The 14,730-nt window shown below is 39.8% G+C and overlaps 1 protein-coding gene across 2 annotated transcripts in view; it reads right to left on the bottom strand.

Annotated features, from left to right (window-relative positions):
• The window catches only part of ITPR2 (inositol 1,4,5-trisphosphate receptor type 2), a 492,964-nt gene that overhangs the window by 39,240 nt on the left and 438,994 nt on the right, over positions 1 to 14,730 (bottom strand). For both annotated transcript variants that reach the window (XM_023209041.2, XM_023209040.2), the window contains one exon: positions 6,751 to 6,911. In XM_023209041.2, the coding sequence (XP_023064809.1) occupies positions 6,751 to 6,911 (161 nt within the window). The remainder of the gene's footprint in view (positions 1 to 6,750; positions 6,912 to 14,730) is intronic.

A 14,730-nucleotide genomic window follows, 5' to 3' on the forward strand; every position in this document is an offset into this window, starting at 1 on the left:
TTTTTAAGGTCTTAACAGATCATGGCAAGGAAGAATTCATTCTTAAGGGTGAGTTAAGCTGAAAACCCCACCAGTGTGCATCCCCACCCCTCTGCTAGAAGAGCAGGAGAAGGCCTACTCTTGTGGGAGGGAGAGGCTGGGTTGGAGAGACACGATGAGAGAGACCACAGACAGATTAAAGCGCCTACAGCCTCATATTTCAAATCAGCCCTCCAATTTGGGTCAGGGGACATAACCCTTCCTGCTGTATCTTTATCCTTTGGTTTTAAAAGAAGGGACAGATAGCATTTGACTAATGAGAAATTTGTGTTGCAATGTCTCACATCATTTTGGTATGTCTTCCTGTAAATTATGTCCAACTCCCAGAGGGCTAAAAAGAAACCATTCATTTATTAATGCACCTATTATTTTATTTATCCATTCAATAAATGTTTTGAGTTTCCTGGGAGAAGAGGCAATTTCCTATTCATCTTTATACAGCAAATCTTTAGCACAGTTGCTAGCATACAGAGACATTCAATGTTTAGTGAATTGCTGTTAATACACATTACAGATATTACCTGCCCTGGTATTGTGCAGAACAAAGACCTTCTCTATACCTGATTATGGCTTTCAAGAAATTTATTTCTTGGTTAAGACAGACAATTATTATGTTAACAAAAATATGAGTTAAATAGTCTTCATCGACACTGCCGCAATGTCAGGGTGCAGTTGTTACTCAAGACAAAAATAAATAGAAGAGTTTACAACTGTGAATCAGTAAAAAGAGGAAATGGTTCCCAAAAAACCCATGGCCATGACATGGGGAGGGTGGCCGGCCAGGTCTCACTAGAAGCCCAGTGCCATCAGGATACTTGTGGAGGCAACAGCTCTCCAGACACACATGGCACCTGCTCTTATACACACCTCTGGTTTGGATCCTGCTATTTGTCAAGTTAAGTAGTAAATATCCCTTCATATACCTCAGCAAATGAACACTGGTAATCTGAAAATGACCCCAAAATATTAGAGAAACATCTAAAAGTCTTGGGTACTTTTTTCTAATGATGTCTATTTTTGTTTGTTCCTCCTCAGTTATCATCCTTTCCTTAATGGGAGAAGCAAAGGGGCTTAGTGGTGCTCAAAGGCCATTATCAGTACGGGATGGAGGATTTATCCTTTCATACCTTTTCCTCTAGTTTTCTAAATTTTCTTTTATTATTTTTACTTTCCTGTATGGTCCCTCCTTTTCCCTTCTTACTTTCTGTTCCCAGTAAACACTACCTCAAAATATCATTTATTTTATCAAACATGAGGGTGTACTTGAGAAGAAAATATATCCCCAAAACACCTTGATCTAGTCACATTTCCCTGAACAATATCCAAGAAGATGCTCCATGTTAATTCAAATAATCAAACAGTGGCTATTTAAATAGCTTGGTTTAGAATCTGAAGGCACGGTTGGGTGCTGTGGCTCACGCCTGTAATCCCAGCACTTTGGGAGGTTGAAGGAGGCAGATCACTTGAGGTTAGGAGTTTCAGACCAGTCTGGCCAATGTGGTGAAACCCCGTCTCCACTAAAAATACAAAAATTAGCAAGGTGTGGTGGTGCATGTCTGTAGTCCCAGCTACTTGGGAGGCTAAGGCAGGAGGATCTCTTGAACCTGGGAGGCAGAGGTTGCAGTGAGCCAAGATTGTGCCATTGCACTCCTGCCTGGGCAAAAGAGCAAGAATTTGTCACACACACACACACACACACACATAAAATAATTTGAAGGCAGAGGTAAGAACGTTTTAAGTTTTGATTAATATTTCAGACCCCTGATCCTATCATTGGATGGATACAAAGACACAAATGTGTTTCCTGCAATTCTAACCCCTAGAAGCAATGTATTACTTTATTTACAATGTGTGTTTGATATAGTATGGTATTTGTCCCCTCCAAATTTCATATTAAAATGTCATCAATAGATACAATATTATCTATTATGTGAATTTTACAAATGAAGAAACTGAGGTGCTATGGTTTGGATATGGTTTGCCTCCTCCTAACCTCATGTTGAAATTTGATCCCTGGTGTTGGAGGTGGGGCTTAGTGGGAGGCTTTTGGGTCATGGGGGCAGATCTTTTATGAACCATTTGGTACCTTCCCTACAGTAATGAGTGATTTCTCACTCTATTAGTTCACTCTAGACTTGTTGTTAAAGAGTATGGCACTTCCCTCCCCTCTCTCTCTTGTTCCTTCACTTGCATGTGACACACCTACTCCCACTTCACCTTCTGCCATGAGTCAAAGCTTCCTGAGGCCTCACCAGAAGCTGAGCAGATGCCAGTTTCATGTTTATACAGCCTGCAGAACTGTGAGCCAAATAAACCTCTTTTCTTTTTTTTTCTTTTTTTAAATTATTAATATTATACTTTAAATTCTAGGGTACATGCGCACCACCACGTGCAGGTTTGTTACATATGTATACATGTGCCATATTGGTGTGCTGCACCCATTAACTCGTCATTTACATTAGGTATATCTCCTAATGCTATCCCTCCACCCTCCCCCCACCCCACAACAGGCCCCGGAGTGTGATGTTCCCCTTCCTGTGTCCAAGTGATCTCATTGTTCAATTCCCACGTATGAGTGAGAACATGCAGTATTTGGTTTTCTGTTCTTGTGAAAGCAAATAAACCTCTTTTCTTTGTAAATTGCCCAGTCTTGGGTATTCATTTACAGCAATGCAGAACAGACTAACACAGTGCTTCAATGAATATTAGTACAAATATTCCTTACTGACATGGTAACAAAGTTGAAGCATTTGAGGTGAAAAAATATACAGAGGGAGGAACATTCTCAGAACTTATTCTATTTATTTTATTTTATTTTTTTTGAGATGGAGTCTCGCTCGGCTCACTGCAAGCTCTGCCTCCTGGGTTCACACCATTCTCCTGCCTCAGCCTCCTGAGTAGCTGGGACTACATGCGCCCCCATGCCCAGCTAATTTATTATTATTATTATTATTACTATTTTGTATTTTTAGTAGAGATGGGGTTTCACCACGTTAGCCAGGATGGTCTTAATCTCCTGACCTCGTGATCCACCCATCTCAGTCTCCCAAAGTGCTGGGATTACAGGTGTGAGCCACCGCGCCCGGCCTCTATTCTTGTTTTTCCCATTTCCCTGAAAGGTAGGAGGCATTTTCTAAGGGTCCCAAGGTATAAATTAGATTTACATAAACCGTGTAGCAGGATTCAGATGAGTTGGTTTGTGAACTAATATGAGGAAGGACCTTTCACATTCTCCTTTGCATAAATCCATAAGAGTAAAAGCAACATCAATTATAAAGAAATTGAAACGTCTTCCAAAGCCCTATTGATAAACAAGCACCTAAATAAACTTGTTAAGTGAACCTATTTTTAAGGAACAAAAATAAGAGTGGCAGGAAAATGTGTGGAAGGTTTCCTACCAAAGTCTGAAGAGTAGCTACCTCAGGAGTAGAGAAATAAAAGAGAAAGAACAGTCTTTGAACTGAACTGTAGATGTGCTTCAACTTTCCACATGCTACAAAATCTTCTCTCTTTCTAGGAGGATAGTCAGAAGGCCAGCATCTCCACAGAGCTTGGAGTAACAGATTTTCTGAAATGGGTTTTTCAGCTACAGATTTTTAGATCTTTTCCAAAAAGGCTATTTCCATAAATAACCTTCCATGCAAACAACTTTTCATTTCCATCAGACCTAAGTTAATATCACTCTTCCTTCTCCTGGCCATTAAAATTCAGGAATGGAGCCTGTTCTCTTGGATGTGCACTGTTTGGATGAAAATGAAACGTTTCATGTTGGAACAAGCTTGTGAGCTCTCATCCCTCTTGTCATGGCTCTGGAGAAAGCTCTGACAGAAGAGCCTGGGTAGAAACATGGATAAGTACTTGGATACTTAAAAACTCAAGTACAAGTGCCTGTTAAAATGTTGCTTTTAATGTTAAGGCTAGAGATGGGTCAACATTTTCACAGCAGTCTTCTCTTAAGGTAAAAAGTCACCTGGTGATTTCTATATCATAAAATCCAAAGGCTTTGACCTGTCTCTTCTTTCTGGCCTCTCTGCAGCAATTGATGCTGTTGGACTCTGACACTGAAATCCTCAACTCTTGGCTTTGGACATACTCCTCTTCCTGGCTCTCCTTATGCCTTCTTTATTGTCTCCTTTCTTACTTCTTTGCTTGTCTTTCTTCTTTTTCCTGAAAGGGGGATCCCCCTGGGTTCTGTCTCAAGTTTTCTCTTCTGTCTTTACACTCTTTCCCTTTCCCCACCATTCTCTAATCTGACGGTTTCCATGGTCATTCTATGTGAACTGTCACAGTGAGAACTGTCATTTACAGACAGAGTCTCCGCACTCTATGAGGCACTTTCTACACATCATCTCACTGAGTGCACAACCCTCCTGTGGGCAATGCAACAGTTCCTCCATTTAGATGAGGAGGCAGAGGCTCAGGCAGGTTTCAAGACTCAGCCATGAAATCCAAGACCACCCAGCAGATAAATGACAGTGCAATGGTTTGATACTCCTGGCTCCAAGGCTCACGCTGTTGCTCCACCACTGCTCCTCCTACCCATGACTCCTGGCCTCCAGTCTCACCTCAAAATCAACAAGAATTTTTCTCTGACCAACTTCTCTCCCTAACAAAGATACCTTCTGAAATGACCCACCGTCTTTCTCCCAATGACCGGGCTCACACTGGCTGGCATCTCAGGCTCATCTTGCTCTCTTCGACTTCCCCTGGTCCTCACATATCCTCACCCCTAATCTCATCTGCTGCCAAATTCCATCTTTAACTTCCTCTTTCTTCTCTCCAAACCAGCCTGCACACTGCTGCCTGCCTTTTTGCCTAGGTCACATTATTCCCTTAGTTATAACCTTTAGAGGTTTCCCCTTGTTGATGAAATAACATCCAAATGCCTATCTTTTTATTCAAAGTTCCAATCTACATTTCCTGTCAGATCTCTCAGAGTTTCCCTATAAGCGGACCATGTGCCAGTGAAACTGGGCAACTCACAATCCCCCGAGTGTCCAGGAGTCTCATGTTCATGCTTTTATTCCGGCTACTCCCTCTTACAGACAGACACTCCCCATCTACAGAAATCCTCCTCTCTCGGGTGTATTGCCACCCCCCACCCCCTGCCATCAATTCCTTCCACCTGCTCTCATTGGATGCCACTCTCCATCTTGAAGCCTTCACAGGTTTTCATTTGGACTTCTCTTGCAAAACCTGGCATATTCTATTTTGGGTTTGTTATTCCCCCCTTCCTCTTACCAAGGTCTATGTTCCTTGGCAGAGAGGGAATATATGATACTCTTTAGTGTATATCCAAACATCTATTCATTCAAGGCATATAACAGGAGTCTAATAAATGTATATCGATTAAACTTACTCAAACTTTGATAAAAGACAGCAATGTGAGGTCAAATATAATGTTTTACATGGTTTTCCCCCCAGCAAGCAGAAACAAAATGTTTTTCACAAATGAGATCAAGAAAGTATAAATGATGACCATGAATATATATCCTTAAAATGATTACCTTTTTCCTCTGATTTAAAAGGAGGAGGAGGCAGAAAGGCAAAAGTGGAGAAGACAAACAATGTTAGGTTTTATCCAGTGTCAAATGAAGAATGAAGAGAAAACAACTTAGAGTAGAATGCAAGTCATTAATAACAAAGCATGAAAATGCTGAAATATAAACATCCAATTTACATGTAGCTCTCTTGTGACATAAATATTGGCAGGTAAGGTAAACTATGATGATATGAACTTATAATTATTAATATGTTATCCTCCAAAAATGTTCTTTGGTTGATCCCTAACTATAGTCTCTTCCTAAGTAGATGATAAGTTTGCTGACACTTCAGCATTGGTGCAAACATTGGTGCTTATTAAGTGTTTTCCTTAGGAACAAGTAGCAAGGAGGATCATGAGTCATCTAAGGCCTCTTTCTCAAATGGTGAACACAATTTTGTTAGATTTTTTTGGGGGGGCGGGGGAGTATCCAATCTATAGCTATATTTAATTATAAGAATGCAAACATTTATATCAGACGCAATGATACTCACTAAACGTGTATCTGTATACACTGAAGTTGTAACTTGAATTTCCCTTTCGGGCCAATTTGTTTTAATTTTCTATGAGACAGAAGAAACTTCAAATCATGGACAACCACATGACGTTATTGAGGAGTTATAAGCAACTGGATATGGCAAGATCAGTGCAAATTCATCAGCAACGTTGGTAAAACAATCCGAAGTATGTGTTGATGGAAAAATCAGTGCTCTCCCATTAGGACTGAACATCATACTATCTCCAAACATAATTCAATTTCTTAAACTCTTGATTTTTGAAATCCAAGGGATGCCTTAAGGTATGAATTTTCTGTTCATATTTAACAAGGGGAAAGTTCCAGATTTCAGGAAGTGGGACATCAGCAATGATAAAACGTATGAGGTCAGAAGGTGATGGACATTACTGAGATGGTGCTAGTTATTGCACAGAGAATCCAGGAAATATCATCTGTGCACTGGAGACTCAAATTTGGTTTGAATAACCAAGGAGTCTACTGCGAACCAATGACTTAGTCAGTGTAAATGTTCTTCAGTGATTGACAGGCCTATTTAAATGTTAACAAAAAATGAATGCTACAATCTCCGTATTTTGGGAGGATGGTAGGGTAGAAAAGATAAAAATCTACAAGATGCAATATAGTCACAAATTAAAACCTTCTGGTCACTCACCACAATCATTTGAGCCACGTAACTTTCAGGTCCAGTGTATTCTGTTGGGTCTTTAACTTTCACCAGGACTATGAAGTACAAATAATGCCACATATTGTGTTCTGACTTAATGTGCTCCTCAAATGAAACCGTTTTATTATCAAACTTGTCTCTCTCAAGTCCTGCAAAACACAGGCAACATAATATATGTAATTCGTCATTTAATCAGTACTTGCTCCTTAGCATAAAAACAAAACATAATAATTATTGTGAAAAAATGCTTTCAGGAAGAGTGTGCCAATTTAAAATGTTATGATTAAGAACAACACAGCACACAAGACCTCCAGAAAAGAGGCCATCATTTATAGATTTTTTTTTCCCAACTAACATTTATTTTTCCCCATAGATCCTTGGAAATGTGCAGTCCTATAATAGATGAAAAAGTTGCAGATAATTTTAAATATAGCCATATCAAAATTTTCAAATTAAACTGTACCACAAGCCTGAGAAAAAGAGGTAAAAATGATCATGCAAGAAAAGGTATGCTTGCTAATCAGGACAGGAGAAAAAACAAAACAAAACAAAACAAAACAAAACAAAAAAAACCATGTCATTTTACCCAGGAACTTGGATTAAAAGAGGGAAGGAATTGAGAGAGTCATCCATTTTAAACCACTTGGAATCAGTGAAAGGAACACAAAGGAGATGGCCGTCCACATGCTGAGGACAATGAGGGCTCACACTACACCAGCCCTCTAGGGTACCATGTTCCAGGCATTTTGGGGAGGGGGTGATCTGTTCCATTTCCAGGGTACATTTTCAAGCCTTTGGAAGTACAGTAAAGAAAGTATCTAGATAATAAAATTCTTTTCTCTCAAAGTTAGAGAATAGATGAAAAGAAATGAATAGAGATGAAGAAAAACATCTATGGAAACATGAATTCAAAGGCCAAGTGAAGTGGGATGTTGGGATTCAGTTTGGTTTTTACAGCTCAGATATTGAAGAAGAAACCAGGAAACTGAAATCCAACCCTGGCTATTCTTTCTCTAAGCAGTTTTTGTAAGTTCACTCAGGGATGTAGAACACCCTTTTATTTATTTATTTATTTATTTGAGACAGAAGCCTCAACCTCCCAGGTTCAATTGATCCTCCCACCTCCACCTACTAAGTACCTGGGACTAGAGGAATGCACCACCATGCCCAGCTAATTTTTGTTTGTTTGTTTGTTTGTTTTTGTAGAGATGGGGCTTCACAATGTTGCCCAGCCTGAAGACCCTTTTAAAATAATAAGATATAAAGCACAATAAGTAAAAAATCTGTCCCTAGTGAAGGGGTGACTTTTTGCTTACATTATTGGATATCTGTATGGAAAATACCATCTGCTGGCTGATGGCTAGGCCTCATCTTATTTGACCTATCATCAGCTCAGCATGCCCAAATAAACTCCAATTCTCTTCGCTAAACCTGCTTCAACCACAGTCCTCCCATTTTATTCAATGGCAGCTCTGTTCTAGTTGTTCAAGCCAAAAGCTTAGATGTCATTCTTGAATCCTCTCTGCCTCTCACACACCACATCCAATCCATGTTGAAATGCTTTTGGCTCTACCTGCAAAATATATCCAGAACTGACCACTTCTCACCCACTCTGCTGCTACACTCTGGTCTGAGCCATTGTCATCCCTCATGTGGATTACTGCAATAGACTCCCAGGCCTCCCTGTTTCCATCTTTACTCTCCACAGCCCATTCTCAACACAGCAGCCAGAGTGATCCTTTAAAAACCCAAGAGAAATGGTGTCTCTCTTCTGTTGTAAACCCAACAATGGCTCCCCCAGCCCCTGAAGATAAAGGTCAAAGTCCTTACAAGTGCCTACAAGTAGAGTTGCTAGATAAGCTACAGCATGGTCAGTTATGTTTGAATTTCAGATAAGCAATAAATAATTCTTTAGTATGAGTCCTATGCAATATGTATTTGCTAAATCCTATGTGACTCTGCCTCATAGCCACACTAACCTTACCTCTTACTATTCTCTCCTTTGCTACCTCCCATGCAACCACACTGGCCTCTTTGCTTTTTTTTTTTTTAACACAGGGCCTTTGGACTTCAGGACTTTTGGAATGGTTGTTTCCTCTGATTACAAAACTCTTCTCACTGACATCTCTTTAACTAAGTCATTCACCTTCAAGTTTTTGCTGAAATCTCACCATCTCAATGTGGTTTAACTTGATCACCCTGTTTAACAACACAACCAATCCCTTCCTTTCTGCTGACCTTCTTGATCACCTTTTCCCTTTTCCTCTCTTTTTCTTATAAGGCTTACTATCTCCCTATAGGCTGAATATAGCCATATCAAAGTTGTTAAATTAAATTGGATTACAACTCTAAGATAAGGAGGTAAAATGATTGTGTAAGAAAAAGCCTGTCTGATAATCAGCAAAGAAGAAAGAAATGTTATTTCATCCAGCAACTTGGATAAAAATTTATTATGTTTATTAAGTATTGTGTTTGTCCTCCCATTGGAGTACAAGAGCCAACTGGGCAGATATATTTGTTTCTTTTCTTCACCAATGGTCCCAATAGCTCAGAATGATGTTTGGTACATAGTTGGCACTCAATTAAATACTGATTGATTGAATTAAGAATATTTCACTACTAAAATATTGTTCCACTAGAATGGCTATAACCAAAACCAGATAATAAGTGATGGTGAAGATGTGGAGAAATTAGAATCCTCATGCACTGCTAACAGAAATGTAAAATAGTGCAGCTGCTACTTTGGAAAACAGTTTGGCAGTTCTTCAAATGGTTACATAGAGTTACCATATAACTAAGCATAATCCACTCCTGGGTATATATTCAAGAGAACTGAAAATGTATGTTCACATAAAAACTTGTACATGAATGTTCATAGCAGCATTATTCATAATAATCAAAAATGGAAACAACCCCAATGTCCATTAATTGATGAAAGGGTAAAATATGGCATATCCATATGACAGGATAAGTTTTACAATAAAAAAGAACGAAGCACCTATACCTGCTACAACATGAACCTTTAAAACATCCTACTAAGTGAAAGAAGCTAGTTGCAAAAGCCCACATATTATGGTTTCATTTATATAAAATGTCCAATATAGGCAAATCCACAGAGGCAAAAAGTAGATCAGTGGATGGCTAGGGGGAGGTGGAGATGGAAGGTTAGGGATCAGATGATGGCTAAAGGGTATGGGGTTTCTTTCTGGGACAATGAAAATGTTCTAAAATCAATTACGGTGATGGATGCACAACTCTGAATATACTAAAAATCACTGAATTGTACATATTAAATGGGTGAATTATATGGTGTGTGAATTATATCTCAATAGAGCTATTAATAACAAACACAAAACACTAAAAACAAACAAAACAGAGAAAAACAAACCAAACAAAAGAGAGAAAATGTTAAAGTAGATTTTCCCAGAATTCAATTCAAACATCTACCAGTTGCAAGGTAATAAGGCTATAAAAATAAGGTTCTTACTATCAATTAATCTGTAATGCAGTAGAGGAAACAGACAATTTGTGTTATATTCTGAAGCGGTATAAACTGCCAAGGGAGCATAAAGAAGTGCAAAATGAATTCTGATGAGGGTCATTTTAAAAGGTTTCCAAGAGGTGTAAAGCTTGAAAAATCCAGCCTCAGTACATGATTATGGTAAGTGGAGAAGAGGCAGATGGTAATAAAAGGTACTTGATTTTTATTGAGCACCTATTGATGCTGACAACTATAAAGATGTCTAAATATGCTATTATAATTACAGTAATCCAATCTGACCTTTTAGCATGTGAGGAAATAGATTCAGAATGATTCAATAAATTGCTCAATACCCCTATTTAGTAGAAGAGTCAGTCAGTATTTAAATACAAATATTTCTAACTCTAAAACCCATGTTCTTTTGCCATCTGGGCAGGAGAAATGGCATGGAAAAAACAGAGATAAAGGAACATGACCTGTTTGGGGAATGTCAATTACTCTAGTGTGGCAGAAAGGGAACATTTGGAGATGCAGACGGAATGGTACATCTGGCAGAAACAATGGCAAGCTTTAAACTCAAAGCTAAGGCATCTGTATTTTATTCTGGAAGCTGCTTCTTCCTCTTCCTCTCCTTCCTCTTCTTCCTCTGCTTCTTCCTCCTCTTCCTCCTCTTCTTCTTCTCCTTCTCCTTCTCCTTCTCCTTCTTCTTCTTCGACAGAGTCTTGCTCTGTCACCCAGGCTGGAGTGCAGTGGTGCAATCTCAGCTCACTGCAACCTCCGCCTTCCAGGTTCAAGCGATTCTCCTGCCTCAGCCTCCTGAGTATCTGGGGTTACAGGAATGTGCTACCATGCCCAACTAATTTTCGTATTTTTACTAGAGATGGGGTTTCACCATGTTGGCCAGGCTGGTCTTAAACTCCTGACTTCAGGTTATATGTTCGCCTGGGCCTCCCAAAGTTGCTGAGATTTCAGGCATGAGTCACTGTGCCCAGCCTATTCTGAAAACTTCTGAGTAGAAACTAGTGTGTTCAGAGATATACTTCAAGTCATTCCTGTGGCAGGATTCAGGGGAAGATTGGGATAAGAGACTGAGGATGCAAGACCCAGGCACCAGGGCAGTGGAGGGGGAAATGTAAAAGAGGGAAACTGGTTGTTCTTCATCTTCATAAGTTCTTGCTCTCTAAGCTTCATCATCCATTCTGCGGTTTTAGCATCATCTTGCTAATGTTTTCTCAATATTTATCCCCAGTATTGACCTTTCTTCTCAACTTCCATTCCTATTTCCAGCTGTCAGCTGGATATATTCACCTGGATAGCTTGTGGGGGATGTCAAACTTAGCTCATCAAAAATTTGTTTCTTGAGCCCTCTTCTTCGCCTCTGTTAATGAAGTCCCCACTGACCAGAGAACTTAAAGTCATTCTTAGACTCAGGCACTGACATTCCACTCAGCACAGTTCTTGTAGAATGTTGCCTTTCTCATCATTTGCCAAATACACCAAGACACCTTCATCTACTCTCTTTTCTGCCTTCCAAGTATTCCTTCTTCAAGACTCAGCTCCCCCACTTCCACCACCGACTCCCACAGACACAACCAGCTGTTTGATCTTCTGGGCCCACAACACTTCACTATGAAAATGTGTCTGTTTCCATCTTAGCCTCTACCATTTTACTGTCTGACTGATTTTTGCATTACCAGCACCTGGCAGAGTGTCTGGAGAACAGTAGGCATACAACTAAATTTGACAGAATAATTAAATAAATGAATAAGAGAGACTGAAGAGGCATTTTGGAATGAAAACTTGAAAGGACTTGATGCCCAATCAGAGGTATAGATTGAGGAAGAAGGAGAAACCAATAATGACTCTGAATTATCTGACTTGAATGACTTGAGTTTGTGATACTTGAATGACTGAGTTTATGATAATATCACCACAGCAAGATACCCTATCCTTAGAATAGGAATTTATTTATTTATTTATTTATTAGCTCACTGCAAGCTCTGCCTCCCGGGTCCAGGCCATTCTCCTGACTCAGCCTCCTGAGTAGCTGGGACTACAGGCACCCGCCACCATGCCCGGTTATTTTTTTTTTTTTGTATTTTTAGTAGAGACAGGGTTTCACCATGTTAGCCAGGATGGTCTCGATCTCTTACCTCGTGATCCGCCCGCCTTGGCCTCCCAAAGTGTTGAGATTACAGGCGTGAGCCACCGCGCCTGGCCTCAAAATAGGAATTCTGACCTGTCATCAAATCCCTTCTCCGTGCTGTTGTTCTGTCACACCTGGTCTTTCGACATCTCTTTCTTACTGGATTTTCAGCCTCTAGTAACTCAACGTTCATAATTAATATGGATGCAAGAGCTAATCTGCGTCTCTGCTTCCTGCTCAGCTCTGTCATCTGCTAATCATCACCCTCCCATGGCCACCTTCTGGATCATTGGCTATTGTTTTTCTGAGTCACGCTTCACTTTCAAACATCTGGACATTGTCTTCAAGGCTGGGAAAGTTCCAACTGGTCCACTGCCTGTCACAGAATCTACACCCTCTTGTCCTACTCTGGGTGTCCCTTGGCACACACCTGGAGCCAGTTCTCTCCTACTGTGGAGATTCTCTCCTTTGTTATTTGGTACTATGTCCTTCTTTGGATTACAGCTTCATATCCAACTTTACCAAGAACTATTTCTAGACCAGTCACTATTTTATAGCCTACCAGCACAACCCCCAAATACACCAAACATTTAAATCATTCTTGTTAACTAAGTTCTCCTAACATATATGAGATGAATTATATCATTTGTGTGGTTGGAGCTTCTAGGAATGAATGAATATACATTATCATATATATCAGATATACATTATCATAATGCTTCTTATGTGTTTCTGCTGAAGGTCCTTTAAGGGAAGAGAGCAGAAAATGTATATGTTTCTTTTACTGAGGTCCCAGAAAGTAGCAGCTAAAAGTACCTGAAGCCAATTATCCATTTTTTAAAAAAGTTTCTATTTTATTTTAAATATTCACACTGAATTTGCTCTATTTTACGATAATCTGTTTGTTCTAATATAAAAATACTATTTAAGTTTACACTTAGGTTAAATTACCTAAGTGTTCTCTCAGATTTTTGAATAAATGTGAAGCTTCTAGAAAACAGACAATATTGATCTTACATCTCTTTGAGCATCCTGCGATGTCACCCTATATTCCTGTGGGCAGCACTCCACAGAAACAATGCCCTGCATGTAACAAAATCTGGAGCAACCTAGAATCAGCACACCTGCTGTCTGCAGTACATACGATCTCAGTATTTTATCTTCCTTTTGTAGATTATAAGCCAGACAAGTATACAGACAGTATCAGCCTGAGGCTGACTTATTGGATAGTCATTCATTAAGCAAATATTTATGGATCTTCACCAATACACATTATGAAAGCGGAAAAAAATGGATAAGACATGGATCTGGTTCTCTTAAAGAAGAGAAATTAACATGTGTTGAGGGCAGACCTTCAGTTAAGCCTCCTGCTAGAGACTTTGATATACATTATCTCATTTATACTTATCACAACTCCAAACCGTGACATTATATTCCTCATTTGCCAGGGGAGGGAACAGTAGCTCAGGATGATTAGAAATTTGGCCAAGATCACATAGCTAGGATGCAGAACCAGTGTAGACCTGTGACTACTTGACTATAAAGTTCATGCATTTTCTTTGATGTGAGAATGCATGGCATCCAGCAGAGGTGATCAGACAACAGAAATATGTACAGTGCCATATCACTAAGTGCAATGTGAGGAATTTAGGGGCAGATGTGTGAGATCAGAGAAGACTTCTAGAACAATGGCATTAGAGCTGCACCTCAGAGCGTAGGAATTGGGGCATTCCAAATGAAATTGTTCTCCCACAACTAAGAATACATGGAGAGTCTAGGAAGTTAAAGGTAAGTAATGTAGTTGCCCTGGAACTTGAGCTATAAATGGGAGAATGGTGGGGGAGAAGGTAGGCAAAAAAAGAAGGGGCCACATTGTGGGGTAGCTTAGATGCCAGGAAAATTAGAGTTTCAGAGTTATAGACTGTGCAATGTTATTGATGGCTTTTTGAGTAGGGAAATGAATAATTCAAACTGGAAAAATTAGCCTGGCAACACCAAGCCGACCATTTGGGGTTGTGAGCCAGGGTTAGCCTGAAAAACCAAGATGTGGCTGTGGGAATGTGTGGAAGGATGTGGGTGAGATTGTGAAGGTAGATTCATTAGCACATGGTAGCTAGGGCACCTGGAAGAGGAAAAAGGAGATGCTAAACATGATGGTGTGGTTCCCTCAGATAACTGAAGGCACTGTGGGATATTATTAATAGCTATATGGATGTCAGGATAAAGAGCTAGGCTAGAGGAGGGAGTCGGAAAGGGATGATGCATTGGCTTCAGACATGGCCAGTTTGGCTGCCAGGAAGACATGCCTGTCTAACTGTCCAGTGAGCGACTGAAAACAGAG

Source organism: Piliocolobus tephrosceles, chromosome 10, assembly GCF_002776525.5.
Source record: "Piliocolobus tephrosceles isolate RC106 chromosome 10, ASM277652v3, whole genome shotgun sequence".
NCBI lineage: Eukaryota > Metazoa > Chordata > Mammalia > Primates > Cercopithecidae > Piliocolobus > Piliocolobus tephrosceles.